Below are 18,950 nucleotides of genomic sequence, written 5' to 3' on the forward strand. Positions count from 1 at the left end.
TGTACACATCATTATTTATCATATCTCAATAAAATAAATATAAGTACATTGTGTGGTTTCTGGATGGGCACAGACGCGGGAGCCTGGCACACTGGATTGGATGCCCAGGTGAAGCTTTCAGTCTGTAACTAGCGGAGACCAAGTCTTTATGTGTGTGTGTTTTCTGTGCACCACACATTGGGAGCTGTAGTTGGTATCAGCATTTAGTGCACTGGAGCGGAGGGCGGTCTGTGGATGGGTGGCAGAGGCCTCGCGTGGTGCCCGCGGTCACCCGCAACAGTGAAAAAGTTCAGTGTGTTCTGCGTTGACACTCCCTCCTCACTTCTTCATTGGCTTAACCACTCCGCGATAGAATTCGATGATCTCCTTTGTCTCGGGACAGGTGTACACGAAGGCTTTCACCTCGCCGGCGTTGCACAGGTAGCGGGATAACCCCTGTAGCTCCTCTGGGATATCAAAGTTCCGGTAGTGCTTGCACACGGTCTGCAGGAGAGAGGAGACGGCAGAGTCAGGGGTTAAGCTGGGTACACATATGTACAATTTCATTTTTCTTGCGACCGTTCGATCGACCGAATACACGTTCGACCGTCCAAAACATACGACCGATCTGCGCGTACACATATGTACAATTTTACTTGCGACGTCCGATGTACTCCCGTCCAAACAATCGCAAGAAAAAGATTGTACCACCGTACACACTCTCCCGATCTGGCTATATACTATATAACTATATCTGTCAGGAATGCACACACAACGATTATTTATTTCAAAAGGAATGCACACACAACGAATATTCTTTAACAGCATGGCGCGGAAAGTACGGGGGAGAAGACTTCCTGTTGTTTACATGCTGCGCTGATGGAGGGATGACGCAGCTAGTCAACACCCACATGGGCGTGCTGCTTTTGGGAGGAATGATCGCAGGAACGGGCTGCATATCGATCGAACGTGCGTACACATGTCACTTTTCTTTCGATATGGAGCCGTCCTGTCGTAAGAATATTAAGCAGCAAAGAACCTTCGACCGACCGACCGTGGACGGCCAAGAGCGTTTTTGGCCGTTTATCGATCGCAACGAAGGGATCGGGACTGCGTACACATATATACAATCGAACGGCCGTTCGTCCGCAGAACGGAAGAACGGCCCGACGATTGTACATATGTGTACCCAGCTTTAGCCTGAATAGGACGTACCGTAGTGCAGCCTATAATGGGAGTTTATGGTACCAGAAGTGGGATAATTGTATATTGTAGCAGTAGGGGGACAGGTAATGGGCAAGGGCATGACGTGGTTCCTCACATCGCACGTTGTGCTGCTTCTACCTCTCTTCTGTTCTGCAGTGCAGGAGATGGGCCTCTGGTCTCACACTTAATGTTTTATTCTACTTGCAACAGCCTGCGGGATACATACGGATGACCAGCGGTCAGAATAGCAATGCCTGCATGACCGCCAGTCATCCGGTTACGGTATAAAACATGACTGACTTATGATAGACAGTCATATGGTCGACCACTAATGGTCAACAGTCACAGAATCTAAAGGTCGACATGAAAAAGGTTGATATGGTCAAAAGGTCCACATCCAAAATGTCGACATGAGGTTTTTAAAGTTTTTAGGGTGTCTATGTCGACATGGACACTGTCTAAGTCAGGGATTCCCAACCACGGTCCTCAAGGCACACCAACAGTGCAGGTTTTGTAGATGTCCAGGCTTGAGCACAGGTGACTTAATTAGTATCTGAGAATTCTGATTAAACCATCTGTGGTGAAGCCTGGATATCACTAAACCCTGCACTGTTGGTGTGCCTTGAGGACTGTGGTTGGGAATGCCTGGTCTAAGTGCACCACGTCCCCTCACATGGCTTTCTACGCTCGGCACACTATTTTTATTCTCCCTCCACGCCCTAGTGGATGGTAGGGCATGAAATGCCGCCTGTCGGCACATGTACACTGAAAATTTAGTAAAAAAAAGTGTCAACCTTTTTCATGTTGACATTTTGACCGGCCTTTTGACTGTCGACCAATAGTGGTTGACTATATGACTGTCTATGATGAGTCAGTCTATGATCAGTCCGGATATCAAGTTAGGAATCCCGACAGGGGTCAGGTAAGTATTCTCCCCCTGGGCCAGATTCTCTAAGCTTCAAAAGTGATAAAATGGAGAGTGATAAACAGCCAGCCAATCAGCTCCTGCCTGCCATGTGACAGACTGTATTTGAAAATTGTCAGACAGGAGCTGATTGGCTGGCTGTTTATCACTCTCTATTTTATCACTTTTGAAGCTTAGAGAATCTGGCCCTCTGCCCCTCCAAACCCTGCAGCCTATGAGCTTTTATCTGCAGCGCTGTGTGAGGGATCCCTCCCAGCATTCCCAGCAGCCGGCACCAATACTCCTGTGCATGCGCAGAGGGACTTCCGGGTCTCAGACCTGAAAGTCCAGGGACAGCGAGGCATCACGGAGGACGGATCTTACAGCAAGTGCCGTCCTTTGTGTATTAATCGCATATGTTACAGCAGATGTGATTAGTATGAATGCGGTAGCTGGCGATGTGGAGGCAAAAAGGGGCGGTGGATATTGGAACATCCCGCCCCAGGTCCTAAGCCAATTTGCTGGTAGCGGCCGATTGTTTGCTGTGTTGGAGATTGAGTTAATGAATGAAAAGTTCATTTCTGCCTAGGATTTATTTATACATTTTTACGCAAACGTCCCCCCTACACACCACACCCCAGCAGAGACACAGAGGGGGTTATTCTGGTTCATTCCTCCACCAAACCCCACGTTATGAATGGCGGCCTGGTTGCAAATGGATGTTTGGGGAACACCCACATCATTCGATGGTTGGCGCCCATCGAAAGATGTGGAAGGCACACGACCATCGGGCGATCTCCATGGGAATTTCCAGCGTTTTCATAAGAATTCCCTTGAAATGCTGAACGTTCCCATGGGCAAGTTCCCCTGCCTGCCGCTTCCACCGGCCACATGTGCAGAAATGCGCATTTCATTGGTCCATGGTCACATGCCAATTCGCATGCGAGCGCACGGATCAGAATAAGGTCCTTAATCTCCAAGCAAACTACCAGCTTCAGTACATGCTCATTGTCCTGGGTCCAAGCCTGGTTAAAGCTTGGAGATGTGTCAAGCAGTGTAAAGAGTAGAGGAGTTGCCAATAGCAACCAATCAATATCTACAAGTCATTTTATAAAGTGTACAAGATAGATGCTGGCTAGAAGCTGTTGCTGTGGACAACTTCTCCACCTCTCCCTTCTTCTATGGTTCTAGATAAATCTCTATTTTTGTTCAATTTATAAGTATTTCACACATATAACTATTTTATCAGCCAATTTTATATAGTACTACTTGGCTTTACAGGACATGAGCAGCTAAGGACGCGTTAGAGGGATATTATACTTGTGCATTTGCCTTTTTTATGTCATTATAAGGCCAGTATTCAATGCCTCTGATTCGCCATAATTTCTGGGGAATCAGTCAATTCCCCGGGTTTACAGGGAATTTTCTCACAAGAAAAACATTTCGCCCTATTCAATGGACACAATTCTCTGCAAATGAAGAGCGAATATCTGGCGATTCTCTGTTTGTGATTCTCCGCGATTCGCCAGTGGTTTTCAATGGGGTTTTTAGTGGAATTAGCCGAGAGTGTATTCAATGCTGAAGTGTAGAACTGCTTTTTCCAGTGATTTTCCCCCGGATTCTCCATTTTACATTCCTCATCTTTTTTTGATGAACTGGAATGTGATCTTTGAAAATAAAGCATTTATAATTTTTATTTTGGTGTCAAAAAATCAGATTTTTTTTTCTGTGAAGGGGCATGCTATTTTTATTCATGTGCTTGCAGCACATTAATATATTTAAAATTATTATTATTATTTTTTAAACAATATATATATTTATATATATTTTTACACAGAGGCAGGTATTCAATACTTTCACGGGCGGGGTGGGGGGGAGGCAGCGAATCCTGTGTAGGATTCTCTGCACATTCCCCCCAATTCTCCCTGTAGGGAGATTCACTGGCCAGCCTCCTGTCCACCCTATTCAACTCGCCAGCAGAGGCGTAGCTAGGGTCCAGCCGGCGGAGCACCAGCTCCGGGCGCCGACATGTCACCTGGCGCTGGAGCTCTGCCGCCGGCTCCCCCGCCCTGCTCGCCCGCTCCCCTCTGTGCCGTGGATCCCCATTGTGCCTGTGTAGGGGGGCCGAACAAGGAGCCCACATTAGCCGTGGAGAGATGTGCCTGGTCCCTGGAGAGGAAGAGGAAGCCCGGGGTCGGGGGTCAGCGCATCGAGGAGGAGGAGAGTGAAGCTGCGTGGCGAGGGGCAGGAGGAGGAAGAGCAGCAGCGTGGCCAGCAGCACGTGGAAGCAGAGCAGAGAGAGGACGGAGCGGAGATTGACAGCTCCAGTCCCCGGCAGCCGACAGCAGCGCCCCATACCCGGCAGCCGCATCACCGCACCAGTCCACGGCACCTGGCTGCCGGGTATCGGGCACTGCTGTCGCCCCTCGCCATGCAGCTTCACTCTCCTCCTCGTCGCACTGACCCCCGACCCCGGGCCCGGGCTTCCTCTTCCTCTCGAGGGACCAGGCACTTCTCCTCTTCACGACCAATGTGGCCTCCTTGTTCTGCAAGTCCTGGTGGCCGCAAGTCCTGGTGGAGCCCAGGCCTCACACCCAGCCTATGTACCAGGCACCTGGCCGCAGTACCCAGTGTCACCTGGGCAACAGCCAGAGCGGCAGGGAGCCAGCACCTACCTGGCCACAGCAACTGACCCCCCACAGCAGCACCCCAAATCAGGCAGCGACCAGTGCTGGCCCCCAGCATCCGGTGGCACAGAATAGGAAGGTCTGGAACCAGACCACCCCATACACCAGCCCAGGACACGTGAGTTGGCCAGTGTGGCCCTATCTCCAAGGGTACCCAGAGGAACACAGGCAGGTCTAATCCTTAACCCCTTCTGTGCCTATTACTAGTAGAGGGGGGATTTTATTTATTGAGCAGTTTTATTCTATTTTTCAGCGTAGTGTTAACCCCGTGCAAGTCTGTGGGTACAGTTAAAACCTGGCGAGCGCTCTCACTGCGCATGCACCGGTTTGGGACGCCGGAGGCAGGGATGCGGTGCCATGACGATGGGGGGGGGGGAGCGCGAAACATGCCCTTGCTCCGGGCACCGTGGAACCAAGCTACACCACTGCTCGCCAGGGGCTCTCCGTCCCTACGAGCGAATTGGGTGGGAATCAGGAGACCGGGCGGCGAACGACAGGGCGGAGGGCGGGCGGTGATAGGCAGGGTGGGAGTATGCACAGCGCTGAACTCCCTCCCGCCCTTGTTTAGCGCTCACCTCCTGGCTCTGCTCCACAGCGGGGGAAAGCTCCCCGGAGCCAGGTGGCACAGCATAGCAAATAGGACGGCGGGCGGCGAATGTGACAGGACGGAGGGCGGGCGGCGAATGCCGCCGGGGAGCTGGGGGACGGCTGCAGGCAGGGAGATGGAAGCCTCCCTGCCTGCGCCGGACACTGTGGGGGTGAAGGAGGGCTGTGGGGGACACAGGGAGAGCCCCCCAGAGCTGGCAGGGGGCTGTGTTAGGGAGCCGCTACACACTGGTCCCGATCGTGCATGTGTAATGATCAGGATCAGTGTGCAGTGAATATATGAATATTAATGAGCGGCTCCCGGCTCGGCCCCCTGCTGGTGAATGTGTAAAAAAAGATATATATATGGTTTAAAAAAAAAATGTAAATATATTCATGTGCTGCAAGCACATGAATAAAAATAGCATGCCCCTTCACAGAAAAAAAAATCTGATTTTTTGACACCAAAATAAAAAACGCTTTGTTTTCAAAGATCACATTCCAGTTCTCCAGAAAAAGATGACGAATGTAAAATGGAGAATCTGGGGGAAAATCACTGGAGAAAGCAGTTCTCCACTTCAGCATTGAATACACTCACGGCGAATTCCACTACAAACCCCATTGAAAACCACTGGCGAATCGCGGAGAATCACAAACAGAGAATCGCCAGACATTCGCTCTTCATTTGCAGAGAATTGTGTCCATTGAATAGGGCGAATTGTTTTTCCTGTGAGAAAATTCCCTGTTAACCCGGGGAATTGCCTGATTCCCCAGAAAATATGGAGAATCAGAGGCATTGAATACCTCAAAGAGCTGCCAGCAGGGGGCCGGGAGCCGAGCTGCTCATTAGATATTCATATATTCACTGCATCCGATCATTACATATGCACGATCGGGTGCAGTGAATACCTGCTCCCCTGCTGGCTATAGGGGGGGGCAGCTTGTGCTGCCTGGGTCCCGGGGAGCCCACCTCCCCCCCACAAACGTTCTGGGGCAGGCAGGGAGACTTCTATCTCCCTGCCTGCCACCGTCCTCAGGCTCCTTGCGGCGTCCGCCGCAGGAGCTCAAATTCGCCGTTCAGGGGCAGTGAGCCCCTGACTCTTTGAATACTGGAGCCAGCGAGGCTCCGGAACGCGGCGGGCAGTGGCGAATGTGCAGCGAATCCTAAACAGGATTCGCTGCACGTCGTCAAAATTTTCATTGAATACTGACCTAAGAATGCAGTGTAAGTGGGTAGAAATAGGAATCACTTGATACTTTTAATAAATACAATTAGTCTGCCTGCAGTAGCCCGGTCATGCCACAAGAGGGAGCCTTTGGGTCAAATTATATATACACATATGAAAACAGACATATATGCCAACTCTATTTAAAGCCCATTGTTTGTGCACTTTTCCCACAATTTACATTACACTGGGGTAGATGCATACCTCCCAACAGTCCCGATTTCAGCGGGACAGTCCCGATTATCAGGGCCTGTCCCGCTGTCCCTCCCGCGGCCGGCAGTGTCCCGCGGTGAGGGGGGGCTGTTGGGAGTCCCCCCTGTCGGCTGCTAAGCAGCGCGGAATAAACGCTGTGCGCATGCGCACAGCGTCTATTCCTGTAGCCAGGGGGCTGGGGGCATGGCTAGAGGTTTACAGAGCCTCTGGGTCATGCCCCCATAGTGGCAAAATGGGGGCGTGGCCTCGAGGGAGAGCCGCGTGTATAGGCCACGCCCCCAAATTAGGCCACACCTCCGAAATTTGCGGCGCACAGCAGCAGAGTCCCGCATCCGACACCTCCAAAGTTGGGAGGTATGCAGATGAATGAAGCAGTGATAAGGGAGGAAAAGTGATATAGTACCTGGTATCACCGGCCAATCAGCTCCTGAATGTTAAGTTACAGGCTGTGTTTAAAAAGGGACAGTTAGGAGCTGATCTCAGATGATAAAGTGGCAGGCAATTTATCACTTCTCTCTTTGCTTCATACATCTACCCCACAGTTTCAAGGTAAGTCGAATTCCAATGGACTTTCCTGTCCTTTGTAAACTTTAACTGTGTTGGTTTTTACATGTTTCAATATATTTTGCTATACCCAACTGGCTTTGTATGTGCTTTGCAGCTACGTTGTTACATAATCGTGCAACGGTCTGCAGCATTACAGTACAGCTCTTATGTGCTCTGTGCATGGTCTCCAAGAGCAGCTTGATGGAGTGGCAATAAGGAGAATGGGCCAGCTCATATATAAACTTGACTGAAAAGCACTGCACGGAAAACTATGGCCCTTATTCAGATCTGATCACAGTACAAATTTGTTCTCAAAATGGGCAAAACCATGTGCACTGCAGGTGGGGCAGATGTAACGTGCAGAGAGAGTTAGATGAGTTATTTTGTTTCTGTGCAGGGTAAATACTTGCTGCATTATTTTTACACTGCAATTCAGATTTTAGTTTCAACACACCCCACCCAAATCTAACGCTCTCTGCACATGTTACATCTGCCCCACCTGCAGTGCACATGGTTTTGCCCATTTTGAGAACAAGTTTGTACTGCGATCAGATCTGAGATCTACACCCAAATGAAAGCAGTCTAGAAACCAGGACAATTAGTAACTGAGCAGTAATTTGGACTCCTGTTTCTTACAATGACCGTACAGCAGAGAGGCTGCCTATTGGTCACTCACGTTGATGATGTACAGTTTGGGCAGGAGGTTACAGTCAGGCAGAGTCAGGTGATCTCCGTCCAGGAATTTTCTTTGCGACACGGTCATTCTGGGGTTCTTCGCCAGCTCGTGGGGTAGGGGATCCTTCAGGTAACGGTCCAGCATTAGCAGGGATCTCAGGAAACTCTTTTCTAGATCTGGAAATAGAATGGGGTCCGTCAGGTGCTGGGTATTTCTGCTGGAGAGGTGATGTTGCCAATAGCAACGAATCAGAGGGATACGGTCAGTTGGATGACCTAAAGATGGTCAACAGTCATTAGGTCGACACCACTAGGTCGACATACTGGAAGGTCGAGAGGTGTCTAGGTCAACATGGCACAAGGTCGACAGTTGGTTACGACGACACAAGCATTAGGTCGACATGGTCTAGGTCGACAGTCAAAAGGTCGACATGGGGTTTTTCACTGTCTTTGAGCCAACATGTGCCAACAGGTGGTATTTCATGCCCTACCATCCACTAGGGCGTGGTGGAAGAATAAATTAGTGTGCCAAGTGCAGCGAGCCATGCGAGGGGACGCGGTGCACTTAAAACTGTGTATATGTCGACTGTGTCGACATTCAGGTCATAAACAGCGAAAAACACCATGTTGACCTTTTGACTGTTGACCTAGACCATGTCAACCTAATGCTTGTGTCGACCTAACCACATGTTGACCTTGTGCCACGTCAACCTTTCAGTATGTCGACCTAATGGTGTCGACCATCTTTAGGTCGACCCAATGATCCTATTCTGAATCAGATTCTATCTATCGTTTTCTAGGATGCATAGAGAAATGATGGACAGAATCTCATTGGTTGCTATAGGTGACATCACCTTTTTTCATTTTTAGAAACGGTACTTGTGTATTATCACGGCGCCCATCGCATCGCATACCACTAATTAAGGTATGCGATGGGACCCGATTTGAGCCTTTTCCCGGGCTGAGTATACAATTTTTATATTGCGTCGCATCACATGCCATTATAATGGCATGCGATGCGACGCGATCATGCCCGATTTGGGCTTATTCCCATGTGAAATGCCCCCCCAGACCCGATTTTTAATTGTATACCCACCCTGATGGGTAATGAGTATGTTAAATGCCCCCCATTGCTAACGCCACCCCACTATCAACGCCAACATGAAGCTTGGCGAGCGGTACGCATCCTCCAACCTTTTTATACTCCCACTATCCACGTCAGCGTGGAGTTGATTTTATATAGTGTGGTGAGCGCAGCGAGCCACCGAGCCCGAAGCGTGGTGAGCGGACGCAGAATATATGTGAAGTAATCCGCGGGGCTCGCCATGCTTCGGGCTCGGTGGCTCGCTGCGCTCGCCACACTATATAAAATTATCTCCACGCCGACGTGGATAGTGGGGGTATAAAAAGGTCGCCACGCTTCGGGTTGATAGTGGGGTGGCGTTAACAATGGGGGGGGGGGGCATTTAACATACTCATTACCCATCAGGGTGGGTGTACAATGAAAAATCGGGTCTGGGGGGCATTTAACATAGGAATCAGGCATCAGGGTGCCTGTACAATTAAGAATCGAGTCCAATCGCGTTGCGTCGCATCGCATGCGATATGAACGCATGCGATGCGACCGATTTTTTGGTTGTACAATGCCCTACGATGGAAATCGTGGGCGCCGTGATAATACACAAGTATCTTAGAAACTTAAGTAACTTTCTCACTGCCGTATTAAACTAGGCTCAAACGGAGAACTTGGTCATTTTACTTATGCGGTAGAGACCCGTGCACACTGGGCGATTTTCAGCTGAAAGCCGCTCAGTCTCTCATTTAAGCTGCCCAGTGTGAACGGGACAGGGATGAGCGGTGAGGGCTGATGCGCGCTCCCGCATCATCGATGGCGCGGCCGCTCATCTGCTGGTATTACCAACAGATGAGCGACGTGGTGGACGGCTTTCCATAGCGTCCTGCCGCCCACCACCGGGAAAATCGCTCAGAAGAGCGAAAATAGCTTGGTGTGTATGCACTGCATTTTCAGCCTGGCGATTTTCCCCATCATTGTTGTCCATACACACTGGGCAAAATCACCCAGTGTGTATGGACCTTAAGTGGCCACAAATTGTGTAGTCCATGCCATGAAGCGAAGCTGTTTCCGTGTGTTCTTACTGTCGTCATGATCCGGTGACTGGTTCTTGATGTATGTAGAGAATTTATGGAAGACGTCATTGCCAGCTGTGTTGGATTCCTTGTATTTTGTTGACATGCTCGGGTACCTGGGAACGTAAGGATTAGGACATTTATCTAGTATCAGTGATCGGCAACAGGAACAACCCCCCCCCAACAATCGACCTCTTACACCTGTTGACCTTTTGAACCTGTCGACCTAATGCAGGTTGACCGTTGGGGTTGCCCAAATGACTGTGGATTAGAACCCCAGCTCCTTCCTGTAAAATGTCTGCTGGTATCTTATTGAACATCGGACACCGTCAGACACCGGCCTGACCCAGGTCCCATCCTTTAGTACTGAACCTTTGTTGCTGGGTTTAACCCTTCTTACCCGTTTTGAATTGCCTGGTTGGTAGACCCGGGTTAATTTGTTTGGTACTTTCACACTGCACTTCCCCCCGGCAATAACCCGGGTTATAGGTGCGGTGTGAAAGGGCTATTGTTGATTAAACTAGTTAAAAGAACGTCAAAATGACAGCTTCTGCGATGTACTTTCACTTTGAGCTGTGCCAGTTTTTACTTTCACTTTGAGCTGTGACCGTTTTTAGCCCACAAACTTTCCGCCCCACCCCCAGTCCCTATCTACTCCTACCGCCAATCTCTGTCTTCACAGCTCCCTCTCTCCATATCCAGCAAGTTGGAAACAGATCAGTGTCCCTGCAAAAATTGCTTTCACTTTCTCTTATGACATCTATTAGCACCAGAGTACTTTGGTCCGTCAAGTTAGCCTTTTATATATGTATAGATGTATTTATTTTGTATAGTCTGGATAATGGCCTAATTCAGCTGGGATCACCTTCTGCAATCCGCAGCAAAGTTCCCGACGGTGGGGCAACTACACAAGCGCAGGACCCGTCCCAGCAACCCACATTGCAATCACATTTCAAAACTGCAATCGCCTCTGCCAGCCAATCACAAGGAGGGACTGTGTGGTGGCGGCCGGCGTTTCCAGAAACGGGGGCATGGACTGCGCAGCGAAACTAAGCAACCAATTGCAAGGCCAATATTGCTCAGGCAACGGCATCCTAGACATACGTCGCTCATAAGTCATCCTTCCGCTACTAAAATATAGATAACTTATACGCTAATCAAAAAAATAAATTTGACCTGGAATTTATCCTCAGTTAAATGCATTTTTCTGAATCAAAATAAGAGGAACATTTGTCCACACCCCACTACACCTCTAATCGGCTTGGAGCCGCCTGCACTGCTAACGCCCAGTTTTTGAGTTTATAATCCTGCAGAAATAATTTATTGGGGCAGGGATCTCAGTTCTATGCGATTTGCTAACGGTTATTTCGGCAATGCAGTGGTGCCAACTTAGCAATTCCTGGCGGGTGGGTTGGCCCTTCTGAGTTGGCACATCATCACGTCACTTTTTTTCTCACCGCGGGGGTTTTAAGGTCTCCTCCAGAAACTCCTCTATCTTGTTCACGTCTGTTTTGACCTCATTGTTGTAGACGAGGAATGGGAGTTGAGTTCCTGGGGCGAGGTCTTTCAGGTATTCTGCGGCTCTGAGGAGAGAATATGGTGAATGATAGCTGGGGGAACCAATGTCTTGTTACTTACTCAGTATTAACCCCTCCCTTGCATGCACCTGAATGGTATTACTGAACTAATTTGAACATCTACCACTATCTGTATGAATGATATTATAGTTCTATGAGCTTCAATGAAACACAGAACCTCTGACCTGCAGGGACTGCAAACACCTAATAACAAATCTTAACATTCATCCCTATCATTGCGTTATGTTGGGGCAGTTGCACCACTGTCATGGCTGCAAGTTCCGCCAGCCGCTGATAATCCCATCGCCGTCACTAAGCATAAGCCAAATAAGGGACTATTTAAGTTTTAGCTATTTAAAACGCACTGCGTATGATAGACGGTGCTCCAGCCAATCAGCTGCTAACTGTCATGTGTTTGAAAGACAATACTGAAGCCACATTTCAAGATGGGTGGTTTTGCTTGAATGTGGCGACAGAGCATCTGCTTGCACTACTCACCTCTTTGTGTCCACAGTGTTGAGCGTCATGTCGCAGCCCTTAGCTACTAATAGCATGAATAGTCGCTGAGAGAACGGATTTGCACCAACTTTTTCCCCGTCATCGCTGGACTAGAAGGAGAAAAAGGAGACAGGACATTAACAGAAAGGCAGAAATTCCCTGTGGCATGCACCCAATTGTGGGAGGTGTATATATACGTGAGTGTACATCTATATTTAGGAGAGGACTCCTTTATAGAGCAATAAAAGACAAATAGTCTCCTGGTGCTGGGTGAGGTGACAGTATATGGAGTGCTTCCGGTGCTTGGTGAGGTGACAGTATATGGAGTGCTCCCGGTGCTTGGTGAGGTGACAGTATATGGAGTGCTCCCGGTGATTGGTGAGGTGACAGTATACGGAGTACTCACGGTGCTTGGTGAGGTGACAGTATACGGAGTACTCCCGGTGCTTGGTGAGGTGACAGTATATGGAGTGCTCCCGGTGATTGGTGAGGTGATAGTATACGGAGTACTCCCGGTGCTTGGTGAGGTGACAGTATATGGAGTACTCCCGGTGCTTAGTGAGGTGACAGTATATGTAGTACTCCCTGTGCTTGGGGTGTTGACAGTATACGGAGTACTCCCGGTGCTTGGTGAGGTGACAGGATATGAAGTACTCCCGGTGCTTGGTGAGGTGACAGTATATGGAGTACTTCCGGTGTTGGTGTGGTGACAGTATACGGAGTACTCCCGGTGCTTGGTGAGGTGACAGTATATGGAGTACTCCTGGTGCCTAGTGAGGTGACAGTATATGTAGTACTCCCTGTGCTTGGAATGGTGACAGTATAGGGAGTACTACCGGTGCTTGGTAAGGTGACAGTATACGGAGTACTCCCGGTGATTGGTGAGGTGACAGTATACGGAGTACCCCCGATGCTTGGTGAGGTGACAGGATATGGAGTACTCCCGGTGCTCGGTGAGGTGATAGTATATGGAGTACTCCCGTGCTTGGTGAGGTGACAGTATATGGAGTACTCCTGGTGCTTGGTGAGGTGACAGTATATGGAGTACCCCCGGTGTATGGTGAGGTGACAGTGTACGAAGTACTCCCGATGCTTGGTGAGGTGACAGTATATGGAGTACTCCCGTGCTTGGTGAGGTGACAGTATATGGAGTACTCCCGGTGCTTGGTGAGGTGACAGTATACGGAGTGCTCCCGGTGCTTGGTGAGGTGACAGTATATGGAGTACCCCCCGGTGTTTGGTGAGGTGACAGTGTACGGAGTACTCTCGGTGCTTGGTGAGGTGACAGTATACAGAGTACCCCCGATGCTTGGTGAGGTGACAGGATATGGAGTACTCCCGGTGCTCGGTGAGGTGACAGTATATGGAGTACTCCCGTGCTTGGTGAGGTGACAGTATATGAAGTACTCCCATGCCTGGTGAGGTGACAGTATATGAAGTACTCCCGGTGCTTGGTGAGGTGACAGTATATGGAGTGCTCCCGTGCTTGGTGAGGTGACAGTATATGAACTACTCCCGGTGCTAGGTGAGGTGACAGTGTACGGAGTACTCCCGGTGCTTGGTGAGGTGACAGTATATGGAGTGCTCCCGGTGCTTGGTGAGGTGACAGTATATGGAGTACTCCCTGTGCTTGGGAAGATGACCGTGTACGTAGTACTCCCAGTGTTGGTTATAGTTAGTACTCCCTGTGAGTGTTGACCATGTATTCTTCTTGCACTTGGAGGGGGGGGGCTAATTCAGCTGCAATTACTTTCTCCTCGCAGTATGCTGTGAACTCTCACATTAGCGATCCTTGCTGAATTAGCCCCTGGATGTGATACCAGTGAATTGATTACACCCAATACGATGATTATGTAACTTATTGCTGGGGAGACAGATTTGTACGTTGCTGACTAAAGTGTCAGAGTTTCAGTGCATTCTCCAGCCATAGGAATGCAGTGACTGAGACAGAGTAGAGGAATGGCAGGCATCCCTAGGGCTGCGCACCTTGTACAACTATGACCCCTGCACCTGAATCTCTTCCCTGTGCTACTATGTGCGGTTACACACCTCAGTCCCACCCATGGGTGGTGGTCTCCCCACTCAGACTAATAATAATACTGATGGGACACCTGCTGGATTTACTAGTAGAACCAGACTTGTGAGTGTCTGCAGCGATTCCTCTCACCGCAGCATCTGCCTCTGTAATAAGTGGGGAACACAATGGGATATGTGTCTATGAGGCCAGATACCAGATAGAGATCAAGCAGATAATCAGTGACTGACAATGGTGCTTATTATTCACACAGGGGGCCTATTCAGGCCTGTTAGACAAAACCATGCTGCGCTGCAGGTGGGGCAGATGTAACATGTGCAGAGAGGACAAGTTGCATCCAATTCCCCTGTGAGCCGCCCGTCAGCTTCCTGGGAGGCTCTCGTGCGATTTGGAACTTAATGTGCCATTTTTTACATTAAAAAAACCCTAAATATTTGGGCGGCCGCTGATTGGCTGAGAGAGCTCTCTCAGCCAATCAACAGCCGCCCATTCTTTTGAATGTTTTTTTTTTTTTTTTTAATATCCTACCGGCTCCCGCTGCCCCCCAACCGCCACTCGGACCTGCAGGGGTAAATTAGACGTGTAAAAAGAGGTGATGTTGCCCATAGCAACCAATCAGATTCTGTCAATCATTTCTCTATTGAATCCTAGGAAATGATAGACAAAACTAATAGATTCATATTAATCTCGCATCGCCCATTATACAGAGGCGACCCGGGTTTAACTCTTCTTATAACCTGGGTTGAATTGCCGGGTTGCTCGACCCAGGTTACAATAAGGTTTGGTGCTTTCACACCACAACTCGACCCAGGTCGTTATGTCAGCAACCCGTCATTATCCCGTGTCCGAGGTGCGGAGGTAAAGGGGCCTCAGCTTGGAGATATGTGCCCACATGCCTTTCATTAATGTATGATCAGGAACAGAAACCAGCCCAGTTCCATTCTGGATGCCACGTCGAGGACAGGCGAAACCCAGCCTCGCTATATACCGCAGAGAGTTTCTCAGATGACTCATATAATTAGAGGCGTCATCTTTAATTGATCTTGCCACACCTTGCCCCTGCACCAGCCTAGAACTCGTTGTGCCAGGTATATATTGGATTCACGTAGGTTACATTGTCCTGAGTGCATCGCTGTATTCCTTTGATGCTGGGGCTCATTCAGCATCATTTACTGTATGGGCAGAACGTGCCCGGAGCCTCAGCAGCCAGACTCTCGATTTCACTTGGCCTTTTGGTTCTACACAATTAAATGATAAGCGCTCATCGGTTTCTGGAGTCCAATAAACCAATTTTCCTGGGGCAGTCCTGTCTTTTGGGCATTGTCCCTCTACCCTGCGTGTGGGCCTCTGTGTCCTGCACAGCATCTATTCCGAGGAGACTGGGGGCATGGCCTGCAGCAAACAAAGCACTGGATATGCCCCCCGTGAGTGGCTGCAAATGGGAGGCGTGGCTTGCATCAGCTGCATTGCCACAAAGCCGTGCGTGTGTGCGTGTGTGCTGGTGGGGGGCGTTGTGTGTGTTTATTTGTAATTAGTGGTTGCACCCTTTACAGGCACCTAACTTGTCAAGCTGGATAAGTACTTCCATATAACCATGGTTGCATACCTCTCAACATGACTGTTTCCAGGAGGGACACAATACTCTGTTTCTGGAATTCCCTCTTAATGTATGACTGCCAATACCTGTTTTGAACAGGTTAATGGATAGTGTTTCAACACAGATAAGGGTAATCCTATATTAAGAGGAAAGTCCAGGAATAAAGCATGGTGTCCCTCCTGAAGAGGTATGCGGTTGCCTACCTAATGCTGGCCACACCATACCTCCCAACTTTTTCAATTGAAGAATAGGGACACCCGCCGCGGGAGCGTCTGAAAAGGGGGCATGACGTATGCAAATGAGGACACTGCCGGCCGCGGGAGGGACGCGGGAATGTCCCCAAAAAACAGGATGTTCCCGCGTTTAGCGAGACAGTTGGGAGGTATGCCACACATCGGACCAACTTTCCTCCAACCATCCATCTAGTTGCTTGGATGGAATAAAAATATGGTACTGGATGGGAGCAAATGTAATATTACAATGTAATAAAATGTAATATTTACTTCAGAAATTTGCTCCCAAAATCTGGAAAAGGACAAGAACTGTTGCTAAGACACGGTACTGTAGTTGAAGCTGTTTGACTTTGTCCATTTTCCGGGGTTTTGTGAGCATAGGCGAATCTAGAATAATGGTAATGAGTGGTCCCAAATCCAAATACACAAGCAAAGCCGTGCTCCGATAGGGGGCGTGGTCTCATGTGAAGGAGGCATGGCATCACAAAAAGGGGTGTGGTATTACACTTTAGACCACACACCGTAATGCCCATTACACATTTTAGCAAACTCCGTAATACCCATTACACATAAGGCCACACACCGTAATGCCCGTTACATACTATATAACACACCGTAATGCCCATTACATACTATATAACACACCGTAATGCCCATTACGTACTATATAACAAACCGTAATGCCCATTACATACTATATAACACACCGTAATGCCCATTACATACTATATAACAAAACGTAATGCCCATTACATACTATATAACACACCGTAATGCCCATTACATACTATATAACAAACCGTAATGCCCATTACATACTATATAACAAACCGTAATGCCCATTACATACTATATAACAAACCGTAATGCCCATTACATACTATATAACAAACCGTAATGCCCATTACATACTATATAACAACCGTAATACCCATTACATACTATATAACAAACCGTAATGCCCATTGCATACTATATAACAAACCGTAATGCCCATTGCATACTATATAACACACCGTAATGCCCATTACATACTATATAACAAACCGTAATGCCCATTACATACTATATAACACACCGTAATGCCCATTACATACTATATAACAAACCGTAATGCCCATTACATACTATATAACAACCGTAATGCCCATTACATACTATATAACAAACCGTAATGCCCATTACATACTATATAACAACCGTAATGCCCATTACATACTATATAACAAACCGTAATGCCCATTACATACTATATAACAACCGTAATGCCCATTACATACTATATAACAACCGTAATGCCCATTACATACTATATAACAAACCGTAATGCCCAATACATATTTGACACATAAGTGCCATTTACCTACGTGCTCATTGCTAGGGGGTTCTTGCTTGATGCCAGGGGCTTCATGCTCGATGTCAAGGAGGCTTCATGCTCGATGCCAAGGGGGCTTCATGCTCGTTGCCAAGGGGGAATACATGTTTGTTGCCAAGAGGGAGTAAAATGCTCATTGCAAAGGGGGAGTGAAATTGCTCGTTGCCAAGGGGGAGTGAAATTGCTCGTTGCCAAGGGGGGAGGGGAATTGCTCATTGCCAGGGCTCATTGCTGGGGGGGGGGGGGGATAGCTTGTTGCCAAGGGGGAGGGAATAGAGACAGCTGTTGGATGCACCTAATTGAAATAAATGACAGCCGGGCAGAGAGAGCTGTGCGCTGCCCAGCTGTGTAGTGCCCAGTCAGGAGCGGCTACCAATACCACCAATGCTGCTCCTGGTTGGCTGCCAGAACTGAAAATATTGATGTCACTGCTTAGACTACAGCCGGACATCGTTCTCTACCCGGCTGTCATTTCTTTAAATTAGGTGCGACGAGCGGCGTGAGACATCCCCCTTGGCAACGAGCAATTCCCTTAGACTACACAGCCGAGCAGCACTCTCTACCCGGCTGTCATTTCTTTAAAGTTTAGGGGGCTGGCGGTCTAATTGGTGGTCCAGTGCACCCCGGACCACCCCTTAGATTCGCCTATATCTGTGAGCACATTTCTGATTATCCTTTGCTCCCATCCAGTACCATATTTTCATTCCATCCAAGCAACTAGTTGGATGGTTGGAGGAAAGTTGGTCTGATGTGTGGCCAGCATAATTACCCTCTCTTTCGAGATAAAATGCTCTGTTCCTGGACATCCCTGGCAGGGCTGTAAGTATGGCGGTACGGGGTGGTACGGCGTACCGGTAAAACATATTGTGCCGGTACCCCGTACCTCCATAACAAATGCCCTGCAAAGTGTTTAATGCGCATGCGCGCATATCTAAGTGGCGAGGGCATGGCTTCCGCCGCCCCGCCACAGCTGATTCCTGGCCGCCACTGGAGCCGAGGAGAAGGGAGCCGAGAGGAGGGGAGCGCATCGCGCATCTCTCCTTCCCCTCCCTGTGTCACTGTGACTGGGCTCTCAGCCAATCATAGCTCGTGGGCCGGCAGCCAATCAGGAGCCAGCTCACGAGGTATGATTGGCTGGCGGGCCGGACACAGTGAAGCCGGGGAAGGAGAGACGCGCGATGCGCTCCCCTGTCCCCGGAAGAAGCAGCAGCGACGGCGGGGGAGGAGAGGAGACCCGGACACCAGAAGGGTGAGTTACTTGTGCTGCTGGTGCTGGCTTCTGGGACTGTGGGCTGTGGGGGCATATGTGGCATTGTGGGGGCATAGCTAGCACTCTGGGGGCATATGTGTGTCATTATGGGGCATATCTGGCACTAGGGGCATAACTAGCACTGTGGGGGGGGCATATGTGTGGCATTATGGGGGCATATCTGGACTGGGGGCATAACTAGCACTGTGGGGGGCAT

General features: G+C 49.1%; 1 protein-coding gene across 1 annotated transcript; it reads right to left on the bottom strand.

Annotated features, from left to right (window-relative positions):
- On the bottom strand, positions 1 to 12,399 carry CLIC3 (CLIC family member 3). Its single transcript, XM_083158645.1, has 5 exons — positions 12,245 to 12,399; positions 11,627 to 11,752; positions 10,179 to 10,285; positions 8,023 to 8,198; positions 1 to 483 (listed from the first exon to the last, which is right to left on the bottom strand). Exons 1-5 carry the CDS (start codon positions 12,298 to 12,300, stop codon positions 319 to 321), a joined length of 630 nt encoding a protein of 209 aa, XP_083014771.1. The 5' UTR covers positions 12,301 to 12,399; the 3' UTR covers positions 1 to 318.
- Positions 12,400 to 18,950: the final 6,551 nt, after the last annotated feature.

This window comes from Crinia signifera, chromosome 9 (genome assembly GCF_055691185.1).
Source record: "Crinia signifera chromosome 9, ASM5569118v1, whole genome shotgun sequence".
In the NCBI taxonomy this organism is placed as follows: Eukaryota; Metazoa; Chordata; class Amphibia; order Anura; family Myobatrachidae; genus Crinia; species Crinia signifera.

What these genes read in the sequence shown, in the direction of transcription:
- CLIC3 (XM_083158645.1), bottom strand. Translation starts at nt 12,300, where the DNA reads ATGCTATTAGTAGCTAAGGGCTGCGACATGACGCTCAACACTGTGGAC. An exon ending in GAGACCTTAAAACCCCCGCG is followed by an intron (nt 10,286 to 11,626) that starts GTGAGAAAAAAA and finishes TTACGTTCCCAG; the next exon opens with GTACCCGAGCATGTCAACAA. An exon ending in GTCACCGGATCATGACGACA is followed by an intron (nt 8,199 to 10,178) that starts GTAAGAACACAC and finishes TTCTATTTCCAG; the next exon opens with ATCTAGAAAAGAGTTTCCTG.